The following is a 19996-nucleotide window of genomic DNA, read 5'->3' as shown; positions in this document are numbered from 1 at the left end:
CAAATATACAGTTTCTGTTATAAATGGTATTTCTGGTAAAGAATGTTTCTGTCAGCTTTGCTTTCACTATTCAGAGAGAACAGGAGACTGGGTCCAGATTTCTGTCTTTATTACGTATTTGAGACACTTCCTTGACATTGCAGGCTGGATTGAGTAGTTCTCAAAGACTGGTGTCAATAGTACACATGCACACACAAAAAACATTTACCACTCAGTGGATTTTGTCTGCCACACCAAGTAGGTTCTCATTCAGCATGAAGATGCATCCAAGCCTCTATTTCAGAATCTAAATACACTATTGTCCAAAGCTTTTGAAAGTTCTGGGTCTGCTTACTGGGGTGTGGAGCACCTCCAATTTAACAAGCTCAGTAAACATCATGACTTGGGGTGGGTTTTAGCGTTTTGTATTTTTTCCATTTAAGAATTTTACCAGGTAATACTGATGCAAAAAAATTATGTCTGTCTTCTAATATGCTGCAGTATTTCCCACCTGTCCCAGGACACCTGACTTTAGTTTACCGTACTTGTAAATTTTGGAATATAATCCAGTTGTTCAGCTACTTCCTTATCTTGCTGTGGGATAAATTCATAAGACTTTCTTTCTGTTGGGTAATGGGACACTGTTCTAGACAAGGAATATCGTAGGTGTGTCCCACTTTGGTATTTTATGGGCTTCTGAAGAAGCAGAAAGCAATGTTGTGAGGTCCAAAAGGCTGTTGTTATTGTTTATTTTAGCAATCTGAACTTTCAGCTGAGGAGCGACCAGAGAGGCTTGGAGCTGCCCAACAACACAGAAGGAAGGTGGCATCTCTGAACAAGCAGATTTTGCAAAAAACCAAACTCCTGGAAGAGGTAAGTATTGTGTGTGTAATAAAAAAGAAAACTTGATAAATGTGGTTGATCACAAAGCTGTTGCCATCCAGAAAAGATTTGCAAGCTATCTTCTGTACCACCAATTTGTCATGCGGAACATTCATTGCAGCATCTCTTGAGTGTCTTGCTTGCACATTTGTTACTAAGACAATGTGGTCGGTTTTGTATTAAAAAATTGTATAGCCCTGTCTATGAGGAGGGGGCTGGCTAATCAAAACATGCTTTTTCTTTTTTTGCATGCCTCTCAGAGGAAAAATGGAGAATCACCCTTTGATTTGTTAGCTATAGTGTTGAATAGGCTGTTTTCACAGTTTCAAGAAACAATTTAGGAAGTTACTCCAAAATATGTTACAAATTACTTTTATCACTTCCTGTCCTTTATATGAGCCAACTTGTCTCACCAGGATGGAGTTTCAGCTTGTTTGTTTGGGGGTGTTTTTGCAAGTTACTACTTGGTTCACATTTTCATATTTGTTTTAGGAAGGTAATGCTCTTGAATTTCTGAGTGATGCTTTGTTCCTATCTATAATTAAGGACAAGAACCACAATTCCTCTATTTCTACCTACTTATGCTATTGCCATTTAAACACAGAAAAGTCTAAATGGGAAAGCTATACCATTACTGAAATGCTGCTTTTAATTATGCATATTGCTGTAATCAGCACCACCTTTGGCTTGCAAAATCTGATGAAAGCATACTGCATCAGAGTCAGTAACTGGAAGAGCTTGCCAAAAATAAAATAGTACTTGAGGAAAAAGAATTGCTGATGACTCCTGTGAGCGAGGCTCTGTCAAGTAAAGCACTGCTCCAGCAGCCTTCATCTGTTTTTTGTTTTGTTTTGCTCTGCTCTTGTCAGTAACATCTTAACCTTACATCTTAACTGGTTTTACCAGTTAAATTTTGGTGCTGCAGTGGCTCCAAAAGACAGGTGTCTGCATGAGACATTGTATGAGGCAGTGTCGTGTTCTGTCGTACAAACAAAGGTAAAAGAAGTATGGATTGGAAATCTTTGCTTTCTAAGGAATAGCTATGGAGGCACTGGATTCTAAACCTTCCTGCTCAACCACTTACTAGACCTGACATATTTATTTATTTCTAAAATTAAAATAAAATAATCTCTAACAGTGCAATAGTGTCTTTTATTTAAAGGATATTTATCCGTTCAAGGCTTAAATCTCCTTCCAGCAAAGCATATGCTGTGAAACATTTCTTGAAGTGTCTGACTAACATTCAAGTAGTGCTGAGTTGAAATACAGGTACAGAAATAAAACTTAGGCACAAAACATTGAAATGACTAATTGCCTCTCCTTTATTTCTCTCTTCTTTTTCCCAACTTTAATAAAAAGCTTTATGAAGAACCAGTGCAGGTGGTTCTTATTTTTCTGGAAAAAAAAGGAATTTTGAAGGGTAGAGTATGACAGTGTTTTGACTGGTCACTATTAGAATGCATTTCCTCTGGAACATGCCATACTAGTTTTGTTCTTCTTAAACTGATGCATTTCTGTTTGTGTTGCTCTCTGAAATGCTCAGCTGTTAGAAACAGCATTTTTTTCCATTTTCAATAACAAAAATTATTAAATTATTTTCTTGAATGAAAACCATGTCCATCACAATTCCTCTCCATTCTAGAGGGAAATATGAGAAAGTATTATGATATACTATACTTATGATACTGTTATTTTATATACTGGAATCAAATACACTTTTTTTTTTACTTCAGTTTGTATTCTTCTAACACTTTGGTAATACAAATTTCCCATGTCCGCTTATGCCAAACTTAACTTTGGTGCCCTGTCAGGATGATGTCTCTTAGTAAAAAAAAGGATTGACACCACCTAACATTTAAATGCAGGCTGAAGTGTCAGGCTTTCAGAACCATAATATGGACTTAGAGACAGTTAAATTCTGGTGAATTTCCATGTTGGATTGAAGTTACTTCCTGAAGTAAAAACACAAATTACAGAATGAGGTGTTTGGATTTTCAGAAGTCTGGAAGGAGGATGTTCACCACATCCTGAGTCACTGCAGTACGTTCGTGTCACACTTTAGCCCTTCTGTAAGGCACATACATGTGAAGGGACTTAGAGATGTGGGGTGTGTGTACTGTAGATGGAGACAGATGCAAGCACTTGCAGCATCTGCTCTGAGCAAGCCTGTTCCAGGTAAGAAACTTTGTTGTCATGACTGGCAATGGTGTAGCTGTAACTTCCCTATTATAAAAGGTTGGCTCAGGTTTATTTGTGTTCTAGTACAAATCTGCAGATTTTGGTTGTGTCCAAAGCTCACAACCATCTGTAGTTTTTCTCCAGTCAATATGTAGTCATACTGGAGGCATGCTCAGTTTGAGGGTGTGTATGTTCTAGGACACTGCATTGCCCTTGCAATCCCTTGTGGGCAGTTGGCTCAGGCTTAATTTTGGGGAGGACAGCCTGGGTACAGTTGTGTAGGAGTGGTATTAGGAAATTGCAACAACTAGCTCAGGTTTCAAAAAGTGAAACTGTGCCCTAGCAGAGCTCCCTGGCCATGCTGTTCCCTTGATCATTTTTGCCTGATTGAACAGTAAGAGAGGCTGGTAAGTGAGCCCAGCAGTCGTGGGTAGCCTTTGCAGCTCTCCTGTGTTGTAAAGTTATGATCTGGAAAGCAGAAAGGATCCATCAAACTCTGTATGCAGCCTCAGTGACTGGTATGTTCAAAAGCATTTTCTCTGTAGCAGATGATTGATATTCTAGAGAATTTTAACATAATCTGGCCTGTGGATCAACTAGGCATATGTTGTGGGGACTACATTTTCATGCCTGGTGCAAGTGCGTACCTTTGCCAGTTTCCCTGGTATATGAAGTAATGAATTTGTTTTTGTGTTTCACGTACTGCTGAGAAGCAGAAAGCAGTTCGGGGCAGGGAGGAAACCTGGTTGTAAACCACACAAAATTGGTAGAGTTCTTACAGATCATTACAGATCTCTTTGAACTGCCAGATAAACTTCAGAATTCACAGGAAAACTAAAGTATTTCCTAAGTTTGTTTTCATGCCATTTTAACAATTGAGGACCCTTTAATTCTGTGTGACTTTTTTCAGTATGTAACAGTCTCAGTGCTGTTTTTATAAGGGGAAAAAATGTACTGTCAGCTGTTAGCCAAATATAATCCTTTTATCACTTTAGTAAAGTAAAAATTTCCTGGCTGAATTTCTTTTACTGCTTGCCAATGGCAGCATTTGAAATCAGTGACAGTCAAGACCCTGCCTTCTTAAAAATGTTTATGGGGTTCTGGCTTCAATACTGCAGTAAGTTTTGTCAAGATTTCTCATAACAGATAGTTCTTTAATCTTTGTCAGTTTTCATGAGGTGTGGACTGCAGGCTTAAATTTTCTTGCACTAGTTAGGATTCAGTCTATTGGTGAATTATTGGTGAAAAATTATGAAAAACATTGAAAAAGGGTTTTTTTTTTATAAGCTGAACTTGGAAAGGAATTAAAAGAGCATTTGTGATGGTTGGCCTGTTGTTTAATAGACAACCATTATGAACAGCTGTTCTGCATTACAGGTGTAAATAGTGCAAATATAGAATCAAAATATTTCCTTTCTCTTTCATAACAGTTGCAAGCTAAATGTGCAGATCTGCAAGCAAAATGTACCGAAGCAAAAAAGACATTAGCTGAGGTAATATTTGTTTGTTTTCCTGTGTGCTGATTGTAGCTGAAACATTTTTGAGAAGTTCTCTGTGTGGAGGGATGTATTAAATAGTGAAGGAGTTTGCCAGCTTAACTGACTGATCCCATGGTGTGGGAAAGCTAAGTAGCATGACTCATGAGTGGAAATGTATTTCAATTTATTATTAATTGCAACCCTTAGGTTAAGAGTTACAGTGAAAAGCTGGACAAGGAATTGGCAGCCTTAGAAACAATAGAATCCCAGGCAGATTCTAGGTAAGTTTCTTCCTTTATGACCTTTGAAATACTGAAAAATAATGATTTTAAAATGCATCATTTAATGTTTCTTGCTTTGTCAACATAAACAAACAACTAAAGTTTAAAAATTATTCTCCAGCTTGTTTTCCAAAGACAGGAAAACATTACCATAGTGTTCAGTCAGAATGAAAAGTGTCAGTCTGTAGTTCAAAATAATTGTAGATGTTTAAAGCAGAAGAACCCTAGACACATTTGACAGGTAGATGAGGCCTTCTTGAATTATTTTGTTCATATTTGAAGCCTTCCTATCACATAAATTAAATAGGAGTCTCTCAATGAGGTTTAAAACATAGCGCAGCCATCAAAATACTCAGTATAATACTGTATCTTTATTTTGACCTTGGTATATCAGTGGTGATATTTGAGGGTCTCATTTGCCCAAGTTTTATTAGAAATTTGTGTTGAACTAAACTTGTTCTAATATGTGTTAATTCTCCACCTGTTCAAATTAGAAACTAAAAATCTAATACAGTTTCCTGGATCTTCAAATTTAGTGTATTAGAGAGTCTACGAGCACTGGTGGCCATGAATGAAAACCTAAAAAGCCAAGAGCAAGAGTTCAAAGCACATTGTAGGGTAAGTTCCAGTGTCTCATATGAGGATACATTTAAAACTTGGTAAATTAGCATTATACAATCCCTGCCTGTCATCTGTCCCTGACCTCATGTTCTGGTATTTCTGGGTTTATGTTGAATATTGCCACTGCTTGATTTGCAGCAGAGTTACAGGCAGTATATCATATCAGCAGCAAGCCTGATGACCAAGAGGGTTGGAATGGGATTAACCAGAAGGAGTTGCCTCCTGCCCTGAGGCAGGGAGGGATAAGGAAGGGCTGCCAGGGCATCCAAGTTCGTGTGGCCATCCTGAATACAGAGCAGTTTGTAGACACCAGATCTGCCTTGTGCTGGTCACTCAAGTGGCTCTTTTCCTGCTCATCACCATTCTGCTGAGAGCAAGCTGGGATGGGCTGACAGGGACTCTAGAATGTAAGTTTGAGGTTGGGCTGTACTGGACACCGACCCCTGCTATTCACAGCCTGAAACAGGTTGTCTCTTCCTGGATAATGCAGCCAGCATGACCTGAGGAGAGGCACAGTGCCAAAGAGGAGGGTTCATCAAGGCCCCTGCCTGTGGAGCAACCCTCCAAAAGAGATAATACCAAGATGGAGCTATTTCAGTTTTCAGAGCATGTTTCAGTTCTACTGCTTAATTGCTGGTTCACTCTCCTTTTTACTGCTTTGTTTATGGACCGCCCAGAAATATGATTGAGAGAAGTGTTTTCATTTCCTTTTATTCAAAGCAGTAGTGGATGGAATTTAATACAATGAAAAGAAGTAAATTGTGCCCTAAGGCCTACACTAAACATAGCGACCTCATTTTCCCACACATTCCCCTGTGGAAAGCTCTAAAGGATTGTAATGGAAACTTCTTTGCAAGTGACTTGAGGTTAATTCATTTCTACAAATGCCATATGTTACACTTCCATGTCACTCTGCTGTCATTGTAATATTGCTGTGCTTCTTCAGCATCATTTTCCATCACTCATTAGCTGTCTTAGCTGCATCTAGTATATTTACAAGTAAAACAAATCTGTTCTGTATTTGATAAAAGCAGACAGTTTAGTGTAATGAGCATTAATGGATACCTACCCTTAAGCAGGAAATGCTGTTTAATCTTCCAAATTTAAATACAGAGCGTGTGGTCACTCTGCAATTTTATTAGAAGTGTGGGTTGTCACGATCCCCACTCTCCCCTGTTTAGAGAATAGTCTCAGTTAAAAGCCACATCAATTTTTGTTTGTTTTAAAGGAAGAAATGGAGAGACTTCAACAAAGTATTGAGAATTTGAAAGCTGAAGCAGCAGAAGATGGGGAGGAACAGGTAATAGCAAATGTCTAAGTTTGTATTTTCAGTTTTTGATTTGGAATGTTGGTTTAGGTCCTTCCGACTTTTGGGATATTATTGTAAGCATTAAAGTATCTGCTGGAGTATCTGAAGAATTCCATATCACCCTGGTAAAGGCACAGCTCAGGATAATAATCCTAGAAAACAGGTGTAGCATTCTTGGTTCTTCTTGCAGAATCCATGGGGCTCTACTCAGAGATGCTTTTGTGCATCTTCGTTCTTCTATGCGTTACTTCTTTCTTTGTAGTACCAAAGAATCTCTGGATGTTGAGTTAAGAACTGTGCATACCTCTGACAAAAATAGCTCCTCCTCAGAAAACATGTTTGTCGTGGTTATTTTTTTCTTAGAAGTGGGTTTGTTTGAAGGATGAAAGCACAAGTTTTCAGTGGCTCGGTGCATTGCATGCCATGAGCAGCTGTCAGAAGCTGGGCTTTAACACAAGTGCATCCAGACTGATGACAATGAATAATGAATGAACAGAAAAGGAAAAGCTTCAATGACTTGTATTTCAATGGGTAAACATTTGATACATTCATGCCTCTGAGATGAGGTAGATTAGAAGTTCTGCTGTCCTTCTGAATGCAGCATGAACAAATTTAAAAGTAAATCTAAATCTTAAATTTTTTTAACAAGAAAAAATTGCCTCCAAGTCCATATTCCAGGAAATCTAGGATACATGTCAGAGGGTTTATGTTCTGTCCTGGTACCTTGTTTATTTTTAAACCTGCCACTGTATAAACACTCAGACAAGGGGTACAGACAATATTCCCATTTGTATCTTCATTTAAAGTGTGACTCCTGTAAAGCAGTGCAAAAACTATTGACAAATGTTAAACTAAAATACCAAAAACTCAAAGCTGGCTAAATGCACTTGCTTACAGTAGATGTGTCAAGTTTCTAATACAGATTAGGAATTATTGTTAAAAAAACCAACTAAAACAACAAATGGTGCTGTGGGAGCCATTAAATGGAAGATGGACAACAGAAAACAAACCCAGTCTGCCCATTTTACACTGCAGCTCTATATGCTACTGTAATGCAGAATTGTTTGGGGTTCTCAAATTCTAGGAGCCGAATAAGATTATAGAAGAGCAGTACCAAGCTGAGAAAGATAAACTACAAAAGATCCGTCTGTTACTGGTGAGTAACTCTCTGTAAATTTACTTGTACAAAACTGTTAACATTTTTCTTATCTTGTAACTTCTAATACTTCTCTTTGTTGTTCTAATTTTACCAAGTTTTTCTGCCACAAATCAACTACAAAAAAAATGATCCTCAGCCAATGCTTTTATTTTTTAAAATAAATTATTTAGTAACAAAGTATTGCTGGTGGGGGGGCTTCATCCATTTTAAGAAGAGAACAAGAAGAGGCTTTGTTTTCTCCCTTCCTAACTTTCTATTCAGGCACGAAGAAACAGAGAAATAGCCATTTTACAACGCAAGATTGATGAAGTACCCAGCCGAGCTGAGCTAACACAGTATCAGAAGAGATTTATTGAACTTTACAGTCAGGGTATGTATATCAAGCAGGAGCACCTGCTGAAGGCTAAAGCCTGGAAAGGAGGGCAATTGCATTTTGATCATATGGCATGTAACAACAGCACTTACTAATTTTGTGTATTTTAAGGGTCTTTTGGTAGTCATGTTCTACACCATATTTTTGAGGTTTTAGAACTTGGGCTTTAAGAATTTTCCCAAGGGAGAATTTTTCTTTTCTGGAGTAAATTTTGTCTGCAACAAGTTCTGTCATTTAAGTTAATGACCTGTGTTTTCAGAAAGTCTTTAATTCACCATTTACAAATTAAGTCTTTCTAAGTTTGAGTCATGTTTAATTAATTGGCCTTACCATTAAATTATTTTCATTGTTTTCATTGATGTGAAATATCTGGTTCTGAACCAAACTATGTCAAGAACTACAAAGAAAAGGCAGTCCCTTGAAGGGATTGATTTCTTGCATTTTTGATTAGTAAAATCCTGCAGTATCTTGGTAGAGGCAGAGTACAAATTGTCACCTTCTATGATCAGAAGTTACAGAACTGGGAAATGTGCTGAGTTGAATTTTTGGATAGGAGTGTGTTTGTGCACATGGAATAAAATGGAATAAAATTGTAAAGTTATTCCTTTGAACTGATAACATACCAGTATGGTTACTGGTGTATATTTAACTAGCTTGTGTATTAGCATAAATTAAGTCTCTAACAAGAAGAACTATCTAGTGTTTTGAGTATATTCTGCAGTTATTAAATGTCAAGCTCTTTGGGGCTGAGCAGTTCCAATCTGGTGATCTGGGATCCAAATCCCTTGCCTTGGTGAGACATCTCTAGTGACTTAGTCATGTGCTGTCTTCCATGTGTTTTAACAAACTTAGTACATGGAATAGAGGTGAGTATAAATCCAGTACTTTTTTTCCCTCTCTTTGCTGTGCCATGCAGTGTGTTTAATCAGGTCCAGCTACAAGGAGCTTTGTTTTCTTGCATTAATTCAAACAGTCTCTGGTCAGAGCATTACCTGCTAAGATGAGGTAGCTTCATTTATATATATATATATATATATATATATATATATATATATATATATATATAATACCAGAAAGAAGATCAAAAAGACTTTTGCAGCTTTGAGTGTGGATTTAAGATGCTTTGAATTCTATGGAATTTATTTTCTGTAGTACAAAGTGTGTGTAGTAACTCAGGATAACACCCTGCTCAGTCACAGTTGAGAACCTGTGTTGTACAGGCTAAACTTCTGGAAAAATAAGCTGAAAGTCTCTATCCAGTCCTTCTGTGAATTGTGGTAATTTTAGAGGTAGTTTGAGGCTTTTCATTTAGCCAGATTCAGGTGACCTTCAGAGTTGCCAAAACTTGTTTTTTTGAACTTTGAGAGAATAGGTCTCAAAGTGTTGGGAAAAAAGCCTTCAGTGATGACTTACCACCTTAATGATTTTTTTGTACAAGAATGTTTTTCAGTTACAATATTCAGGCCTTTGTTTTTTATCTAATTCAGCCTGTTCCATTGAAAACATTAAGCTGAGACTTCAAGAGAATCAATGAGCCAGTTGACTCTTTCATACTTTTCTTCTTTGTCTGTCTTACCTTGTGTGGGTTCTGGTGTGTGCCCATAAGATTTCATAACTTGGCACAACTTTCTAATGCAGTGGAAATCTTGAAGGATTTTCTGAGTTGGTATGTGAAATCCATGAAAGATCTGTGACTACCACAGCTACTGCAAGAACAGAAAGAGCTTCACAAAGGAAATGGTTTGGGAAAAGCCTCTTCCATTTGGCAGCAGTTCTGCAAAACTAGTTAAGAGACCACACCTGACATAACCCTGTTGCCTGTGTTCATGCAGCTTCCCAAGCAGCAGCATGATTTAGCTTTTGGAAAAACCTTTGTGAGACTTACTGAACAGCCCTTACTGATTTGTAAACCTGTGCCAGGCTTTCCTGATTCCCTCAGTGTTTTCAGGCTCCTGGTGCTCACTGTGTACCTTGTGTCACATTTGTACTGTGACACTCGGAAAGCTCTTTGGTCCCAGACAACTACTGCAGAAGTAGCCACTGCTGACCTTCTGCCACTAAGACATACAACTTGAGCTGGGAGTTGCTCTTGGGCTTCAGCTGAAGAAAAGGCTGGTACAAATCAAAAGCTGGAATTTTGTTTTAAGCTTTGGAAGTTCAGTGATGTACTATGGAAGGGAGGTCAAAAAATGGTTCTATTTAAAAGCTTAGTCCAGTGTATCAGTTCCATAAAGTTATTTTAAGATGGCAACTATTTAGCCTTTAGAGTATGATGTAATGAGTATGATTTCACCAAGGCTTATCTTTTTTAACCCATGCATTTTTTTCCAGGTTCTCATTTCTAGACAGTGCTTAATGTATTAGTGATTTTTGCTGACTGTCCTTCTGTGTTGATTTCTTCCCTTGGGAATCACAAATATCTTGTGTTTCCTTAGACACTGAAGAACTAAAGGATAGAAGAACACTCTAGATTTGAGTATCAGTCATCATCTTGTAAGCCCAAAGGGGAGAGATGGCTGAACCTTACCTTCCCCACCAAGCTCTGACCAACATTTGCTGTAATCCCCTAAACCAGAAAGTAATTCTATCATCATGAATAGATGGTAAGAAGATAAAAAACTTTAAAATAGCAAAAGCTTTGTTGGTCATCTTGCACCTGTGTTGCTGGAAATACATAGTCTAATGCACTTTATTTCCACACAGTACTATCAGATTATCTGTTCTTCTCTGTCCCTGCCCAGCCTGTGCCCCTCTAACACCACAGCTGTGCCAGGGCCAGTGTGAGCAGCACAGGAGCCTCTGTAGTGTAAGGGTAGGGCTTGTGAAGTAAGGATGGACAGGCTGATGGTGCCACTATAAAGGACTGTCAGCATTTGAGGCTTAATTTAGACACTGAGCTGAGTTGTTCTTATAAAAGATGATAGCTGGAAACCCTGCTGAGATTTACATGCAGAGGGAACATCCTTCCAAAGTGTATTAAAGAGTGTGTTCCATTATTGATAGTAGAAAGTATGTTATAGAAAGCCTATGAAGTATTTTTACTGATTCCATTTCACCTCATGTTCTTTTATTCTACTCCATTTTTTTGTTTGCAGTCGCAGCAACTCACAAAGAAACAAAGCAGTTTTTTACTCTTTATAACACACTGGATGACAAGAAAGTATATTTGGAAAAGGAGGTAAGAAAATATTATTACTGTTTTCTAAATATTCAATCTCTGGAGAAGGAGATAAAAAGTTTTTATTTGGCTTTCACCATATTCAGTCTCGTCAGAGCAGAGTTACCAGTCTTTGTAAAGAAAAATGGAACAACTGATTCATAAGAATATTTCTAATCTTGGAGGGGAAGTGGTCTGTGTTGCAAAAGAATTGTTGTTTAGTACACCATGTTTAAACCACTTGCTGTATTCACAAAACATGAGTAAGATTTGGTTAGCAAATGTCTCTGTCATGTTATCACAGGATAAGATGACCTTCTTTTTATCTTTTTGATCAGTATCTTTTATTATGAAACTGCTGCAGTCAGTAACCGATGCAGAGTCTGCCATGCATGTGTTTATTGCTGTCTCATTCAGGTGGAAGGTTTTAGATTTGGGAGAGATGAGTTCAGCTTTCCTCAGCAGTGGGGCAGGTGATTCTCTTTGCTATGCTTGGGTTTGTTTAATGCAAAACACTTCAAACACTCATCAAAAGGAGAAACTACTTGGAAAGCTTAACCACAGGAGACTTGCAAGATATGTTCAAGGCCAAGAGAGAGGATCACAGTAATTGCTAGTTGTTGAATTTTAATACTCTCAGCAATATGCAAAAAAAAAAAGACAAAAATCAAAGATGGTTACAAAGGATATATTGAATATAATTTAATTAGTTGGAGGAGTTTATACCAAGCAACAAAATATTCCTGTGATGCTGTTATAAATTGCTGGTTTTGTCTTGAGTCAGTGCAATGTTAGTGAAATGCCACTCTGTACTTTTTGCAAGTTCATCTTTTAGCATCCTGAAAAATATATATAAGCAAAGCAAGTAATGATTCATGGCTGTTCAAAAACCTGCAAAATTCATCTGCACGGTGAAAGCAGGGCAGGAATTCACCTGCTGTTTCTGCACTGCTTGGTGAGTCTTCACAGGATTGTGTAGAGATCTGCATCATAATACATTGTGTGTTTCCAGTCTCAGAGGCAAAAGTGGGGTTTTTTTTCTGTTTATTTGTGATGTGCTTGTGCACAGTCACTGTTGAGCACTGGACCAGTACCTGTAAGGTGTATTTCTGTCCAGTTTTAACACATGCTGAACATGTGTACAGGCCATTTCACCTTATTGCTTTAGTTTGGGAAGTATCATGCTAGAAAATTCTCAGTGGTATAGTTGAGTCTCAGTAAAATTAAAAATCTAAATTGTGGTTCAAGACTTACTTCTGCTTTCTGTGATTCCACCAATGAAATAGATTTTACTATATCAGAAGAGTAGTGGGTTTTCTCCTGAAAGAAAACTTAGTGATTTTCGTACAGCTGGCTGCTTTTCAGGGCTGTATCTACATAGTCAATTTTTTTAATTAAGTTTCATATTCTTGTCTGTGAAAACTCATATTAGAAAAGATTTCTTCTTTTTCTTTCTAATTCACAGGTTAACTTACTAAATTCTATTCATGACAACTTCCATCAGTAAGTAATGGTCCTTTATCTCTTAATAGTTGCAAACGGTTGGTTGGAAAACTGGGAGTGCACATCAGTTACAGAGACTAAAAATTTATTAGAGGTTTTTGTAATCATAAATTGGTTTATAAAATAGTTTATTAATTTTGATTAACCCAACTAGGTAATTCCAAGTCTATGATTCCCCAGACTTTTATAGCCAACATATGTCTTTAATATCTGACTCTTTCGATGTGGAAGTTCAGTCATAATTTTCCTGGCATTAATTTAAATATTTTCCTCCCTTTTGTTAAGTTGTGGTTATTACATTATGTACGAAACATTAGACGGGGACATATTTCAGACATGTTTATTATAAACTAACTCTGTATTTAAAGCTTTTGATACAGTGTGAAGTCCTTAGGTAAAATTGTGGGTCCCTTGGAAGTTCATGGTCAAATACCAGTCTGTGATGCAGCCATTGTTTGTTTTTCTCTGCATCTTTTTGACTTCAGACGCAAAAGCCCATTAGGAATTTTTGTCACAGCAGTGCAGTTCAGGAGAGTCATGGGGGAGGAGATGCTTGTTTAATAGTTTTGAACAAATCTTCTTCTTATATCTTTTTATAATTCTGTTGTGAAATTCTAAGCTTCCCCCCCCCCCCCCCAGAGTAATTATCTATTTACATACTTCTCTACACTTGTGACCTTCTGTTTTTGATCTGAATTATTTTTTTATATTCTTTTCCTATTGTGTTTTCCAAAACAATTACAGCAAAAAACAGGAATCTGCTATTTCAGATGTTTTTGTTTGCAGCAGGGATTGTAGATCTGTGTTGCTCAGTGATGAGAGCCTTTTGATTCTCTCCAGGCAGTATGAACCAATAATGTAATTGACAGCTGGCCTTTGAATTAGGGTTTCTTTGGGTTTGTGTGCAGAGAAGAGTTGCCTTTTCTTTGGTCTGTTTTTTCTTGATCTGTTTAAGATATGTTAAAGACTAAAACTATTTCCAGGCTTTCCCTATTAGGGCCTGAAATTGCTTTCTGAATATTTTCTTATCTCCTAGACCTTTACTCACCTTCTTAATGTTCACAACAGCAGATTTTCTTAAAAATTTATGCTTTTATTTAGTTTGTAGCAATTTATTTCTGTACAGCACAAGAGAGCAAGGAACAGACTTGAACTGACAGGGACAACACTTGTGATGAGCTCTGCAGTCTCTGTTCCCCTCTCTGGTACCTTGCAACAGCTGAAGAGCTGCCCTGTTACTGAAATCAGTGATTACAAAGATGAATTTTTACATAGAACACTAAGCAATGAAAATTCTTGGATATTGGTAAATGTACGAGACCACTGTAGCTGAGACTCAGTGTCCCACATCTCAGTTGTTACATTTTTTTCTTTCCAGAGCAATGGCATCTTCTGGTTCTCGTGAGCAGTTTTTGCGGCAGATGGAGCAGATTGTAGAAGGCATCAAACAGAATCGAATGAAGGTCTGAGACTCCTTTCACTTTCTTTGCTAGAACCTGGGAATTATTTCAGCAAATAACTGTGTGTGGAGAGATCCATTGTGTGAGGTGCCAGTTAAGCAAGCAACTAACAAGTATTATTTCTTTTCACATTCATAAGAAATTTCTCACCACTAAATGTCAATGACTACAGTAGAACAGAGGTGTTATAACACTTCTGTCCTGACAGGAAGCTTATACCCCATAACTTCATTACTGGCAGTGAAGTGATTTAAATACCTGGGAGAGCTGAATGTCACTGAATTCAGTGAGAGCTCTTCTGCACGCAATGTTTGCCACATTTAAATCGTGAGCCAGGGGTACCATTTACGAGACACTCGTGTCCCTTTGTGTTTTAGAGGTAGTTGTTCCTTATGCAGTATATCTGTGTGTGTGCATTCCACACACAGTGTATGATCTCTTATCCTTCCTGCATACCAACAGATGGAAAAGAAGAAGCAAGAAAACAAAATGCGAAGAGATCAGTTGAACGATGAATACTTAGAGCTTCTAGAGAAACAGAGGCTTTACTTCAAAACAGTGAAAGAATTTAAAGAGGTAAGAACACTTCTGCTGATGTAACCTCTCAGTGTACAGTGTCCTATTTTGACTTGACTTGTACATTAACATATGCACAAGATTTCCTGATATGATGCTTAGCACACCATGGTCATGATGTATCTTGGTGTTTATCTCCACATTAATCTTGGACTCTGATTTTGGCAATTCCTCTTTCACTGCTAGATTGGCACCCGTCCGTATTACAGGGAGGATAATTTGTTGCCAAACGAGGTGCATATTTATATTTTGCATATTTACCAAGCGAGGTGCATATTTATTTGCAAGGTGGAATCTCTTGAAAACCTGGGAGCAGTTAGGTACTGGATCAAAGAGAGTTGTGGGAATGTGTGTGAACTGGGGAGGAAATGCAGAGTCTTGGTAGTTACAAATACCTTTGGGAACCAGCCTTGTTGTCTAATGACTGTGAAAGCACCGTTTAGCACTTCATTGATCCAGCCTTTCCCAAGCATTTAATCATCAAGCGCTTCTGCTATTTCTTGTCTCTATGAAAATGAATGACAAAGGACTTCTGCTAGGAAAAATTGTCCTTTGGCTTCAAATGTTCCAGGAAAAACATCTTTCTATAATTTGTCCTGCTTTGTTCTGAGATGGTTCCTTCCTGTTTCAAACAATATACTCTGGGAGGATGACAGGGACTGTTCAGCTACTTGTCTGACATACAGAATTTTATGTCCTAATTGCAGAACTTAGGTGGAGGTTCATTTATTTATTAGCCTATCTTTCTTCCATTGCCACGTGATGAAACTTCTTCTCAACCTTGCTCCCCTTAAAATAAATGAAGTCGTGGTCATGGAACTGAACACAGGTGGCGTGTGCTTATGTAAATACATTTCTTGACCTAGAGTTGTTCACTGAACACTGACTTTTTTGCAAACTGTCCTGTGAAGTTACAGATCACCTACAAGTCCACCTCAAATTTATTCTATTTGTAAGTAAAAAGCCGGATTTGCTTTAGCTACTTGTAACAACTTTAGATAAATGGTCAAGCGGGGTTCCTTTTGGCCTGCATGTCATAAAGTTTAGTGAATATTACCATTGGAATAACATTATGGATGAATTGGAATTATCTTCAGCTCATCTCTTGCTCCAGACTACTTTGGATTTTGGAGATCTTTCTAAACAAAAGAAAGGATTAGGTTTTGTTGATGTGGAGATACAACTAGCAAAGAACAACCACCTCCTTCTGTATTTGCTTTCTGTTCACAGGAATGCCGTAAGAATGAAATGCTGCTGTCCAAGCTGAAAGCCGGTTCTTCCTGAAAAACTCCAGCTGGTGAAATTTATAGATTCTTCAGTCCACTGAATCTCTTTTGTGAGGTGACAGTTACAACTTCAATGTAGATGTATATATATATATATAGATATATATAAAAATATATACACACAGCTGTAAAAGTCTGTTTTTTCAATATGTGTTCAGTTTGCAGTCCCTCATCACTTGGCTGTATTATTCATTTTTGCCTCCACTACAGAGTAAAGAGTTAACACAGTACAGCAAAATAGAAATATTGTCTAATTTTATTTATTTGGGTTTGGGTTTGTTGGGGGTTTTTCCACAGTAAGGACAGTGGGGATGTTTTTTATTTGAGTTTTAACACTGAATTAGGTCAAGATTGTTGAATAAGTATATATGTACTGTGTAGTGTGTCCAATACCACAAGATGAACACTACAGAATTCACTATTTTGTTAATTTTGGCCCCCAAAAAACCCACAGAATGAGATTCTTGAAACTTGCTTCTCCAGCAAATAACTTCACATTACTTTAATTTACAGTCTAGCCATAGATAGGATTCAAAAGGGTAAAAATTAATTTCTAATGGTTAAGACATAAGAAAATAGATACTTACCTTGGATAAATCATGGTGTAAAATTATAGATCTATATTTTTATAAAGTCTAGCTGTTGTATAAATTTCTTTGAAATTTCATTTTTATATATAGAGAGTATGCTTGTTAAATTAATAGCTCCAGGAAAAAACTCCTTAATCACTAGGACCGCCATGCTATCCCTGGCTGGGATGAAAATCAGTCTATCACCTGTAACATAGGAAGATAAAGATTGAGACATTCTGCTCAAATGAATTGATGTTCACCTTTGAAGACAACGACCTGCTTACCCTGCTGAAGATTTGCTCTTGAAAATTTAGAAACTTTGTGGGACACTTTCTGAAACATTTTTATATCTGTATATACAGTATTTTATAATTCAAACAGTTGCTTTTTTGTACTTAACACCAGAATTTTGGAGTAACTTCTTAATGCACATCACATCTTCAGGAGAAGAAATCCATGTTCCTTTTTCCCAATGACCTTGATGACAGTGCTGTTTGATTACTTTCTATGGCAGCAAATATAAAATAAAGAATGTTTGGAATCCAGTGACATTCTGCTGTCATGTCTTTAAGGTGGAACTTGCCCTAGAAGCCTTAAAAGATGAATTGTCTCAATAGTCAAGTGACATGCTGCTTTTGTGACATCCTGTTCCTTCAGCACAAACAGAAAGAAAACCTTTTCTACTGAGCCAACTGGTACCTTGGTCCCCCACACTAGTCAGGGACTGAATAGACACAGGCTGCTCCTCTTGTCTTTATTCAAAAAGTCAATCTACCCAGGGCTAGCAAAATAAGGAAGGCAAAATCAGATCATGAGTCCCTTCAAAGAAGGAAAAATTTACACTCAGGACTCCTTCAAAGAAGGAAAGCCATATTGAGTGCTACTGCAGATTTTGTAGTCAGCTTTGATATTGGGAGGCATCATGTCTGTCTACAAACTGCCTCTATGAAAACTGCAATGCTCTTTCTACTTTGTAAATTGAATAATTCATCTTTGGCAACATGAAAACCTGTTTGAGAATTCAAGCTGTGCTGTATTTGTGTACCATGCCATTCTAAAGCAGTAACTTGAGTGGACATTTCAATTTGGGTTTTACCATTTTCATCAAAATCACTTTAGCCATCAAGCAAAATTCCCGAGGTAGGATAAGTAATGAACTTGAATGTAGAATAAATTATGTGATTATTTGTTCACTATAAGGTTTAACTTTTATGCTTACCTGCTAAAAACACAAGGAGTATAAAAATGTTACATCTGTTGCTATCACTAAGAGTTTGTAATTTTGACTAAGATATAAATCTGAGGTTTGTGAAGATGCATTTATTACTTACAGAGAATAAATCAGAGTCTAAGTTATAATTGACTGTCTACAATAGGTGGAAACCAGGGCAGATGGACATTCTCTTTGCTTTCAGACCCATGTGAAAATGAGAAGAAAAAGGCTGGAGGGATATGAAAAGTTACATCAGCCATTCCTTATTTACTGGCACAGGCTGTATGTGTTGGGTGCCATTTCTTCTCATACCTCGGAAGGAACCAATAGCAAAAGGAATCTCTCTTAATTCTCTATATTAGTTGTTTTCAAGGGAGGAGTAAGAGTTTCTCAGAAGTTTCTGGATTTCTTTGAAGAGAAAGGTCTTGCCCTGAATTCATTTGGTGTTACCAGGCTTGTAAAGTACCATTTACAGGACTTGCAGCAAAACTTCATTTCTTTTTTTATTTGCTAGAGCTGACTCCTAGTTTTAATTTGCATCTCAATAAATTTAATTGTTTTGATATGCTGATGAATAAACTGCTGGTACTCATGCAAAACAGCTGGAGGGCTGTGCCTGGCTGGTGCACCCACCTCCTCTGAACAGCATTGCCAAATGAGGCTTGTAAGTAGGACACATGCCAGGGCCATACACAAATCTTGCTTATTTGGGTGGTGAGTGACATTCTCTAAGGATAGCCTGTTACCTAAAAGAGGTTTGAACCCCAGCTGTTTATTTGTGCAGTGTGTGCACAGCCCTGGCTGCAGCTGCTGTGAACTCGGCTCGTCAGGAGCAGGGTTTGGGTGTGGATGAGATCAGCAACTCCTGGGTACAATAATGAATTAATGATGAGCTTCCATTGGGGAGGCTGTGGCATGGATGTGGGGCTCCTGGGAAAGGAGTATAGAGGGTTATTAGCATTTTCTGTTCACACTCATCTTCCAAAGCCCTTTAATGTCTGCACAGTCTGGATTCCAACAACAAACTTGGGTCTTCAGACAGCTGCTGCAGGATTCTCAGAGCCTTGCTGCAGGATGCAGCAATGCCCTTCTGCTGAGCAATAGACTCCAGGGAGGTTTTCTAGGAGCAGTTTCAGTGTGAGGAAATAAAATTTAAGGCTAGGAGTCCACTGTGTACAAGCAGAGGTGATTGCTCTACTCCAAATTGGCAGCTAATATTTGGGGAAATAAATGACCATATGCCTTAAGCTCTGCAAAATGAATACCTTTAGAATTCCTTTAGAATACCTTCTTTTTTTTGTTTGTTTTGGTTTTTGTATTTGGATAGCCCTAATACCATGTCATTTATTTAGTCCATTTATCTTAGTTCATATGGGAGTTTTATTTTCTATATATCCTTTGGTCCATCATGAAGCCAAGGATAACTGAACCACAATAGTGTCAGATCCAAACCCTAATGCTTAAGTGCCAGAAAGAAGAATCCTTGCATGCTTGATTTTACTCTTTTTTCAATTAAAATAAAGTTGCAAGCTTTAGTAATGAGAGTAATTAATCACAGAAATAAAGTACCAAGGGACATAGAACATTATCCACAGTGAGAAAATTTTTTAATTAGGGTTGATGACTATCCAACAGTTATGGTCCCTTTGCACCCGGTCACTGGGTTTGGCACACAAATGGAAGGGTGAAGCTGTGCAGGAGGCCAGGGGATGGGAACACCTTTTCTAGCTTTGAGTGGGAAGCAGCACCCAGCAGGGGTTAGACTGTAACTCCAGATAACATATTTCTTTGCCCTACAGTAAGCTCAACTTTCATTTGATTAAAAAACAGGATTTTAAATCCTCAGTATGTGTTGCTGTTCTTCTAAATGCAGTCTGCAATTAGAGCCAGTGTGGAAAGCTGATTTTATTAAGAGCTTTCTAAAGCCGATGTAATGAAGTGAAAGCCCCACTTGCTTCTCACCGCCTCT

General features: G+C 37.7%; 1 protein-coding gene across 1 annotated transcript in view; it reads left to right on the top strand.

Moving 5' to 3' along the window:
- The window catches only part of CCDC93 (CCC complex scaffolding subunit CCDC93), a 38254-nt gene extending 20894 nt beyond the window's left edge, over positions 1-17360 (top strand). Inside the window, exons 12-23 of the mRNA XM_071562233.1 lie at positions 736-852; positions 4470-4532; positions 4725-4798; positions 5335-5416; positions 6648-6719; positions 7813-7884; positions 8149-8257; positions 11356-11438; positions 12883-12920; positions 14299-14383; positions 14843-14956; positions 16187-17360. Of these exons, the coding sequence (XP_071418334.1) occupies positions 736-852; positions 4470-4532; positions 4725-4798; positions 5335-5416; positions 6648-6719; positions 7813-7884; positions 8149-8257; positions 11356-11438; positions 12883-12920; positions 14299-14383; positions 14843-14956; positions 16187-16240 (963 nt within the window). The 3' untranslated portion in view covers positions 16241-17360. The remainder of the gene's footprint in view (positions 1-735; positions 853-4469; positions 4533-4724; positions 4799-5334; positions 5417-6647; positions 6720-7812; positions 7885-8148; positions 8258-11355; positions 11439-12882; positions 12921-14298; positions 14384-14842; positions 14957-16186) is intronic.
- Positions 17361-19996: the final 2636 nt, after the last annotated feature.

Source organism: Pithys albifrons, chromosome 8, assembly GCF_047495875.1.
Source record: "Pithys albifrons albifrons isolate INPA30051 chromosome 8, PitAlb_v1, whole genome shotgun sequence".
In the NCBI taxonomy this organism is placed as follows: domain Eukaryota; kingdom Metazoa; phylum Chordata; class Aves; order Passeriformes; family Thamnophilidae; genus Pithys; species Pithys albifrons.
The sequence above is the reverse complement of the archived record's forward strand: the minus strand, read 5'-3'. Positions and strand labels throughout refer to the sequence as shown.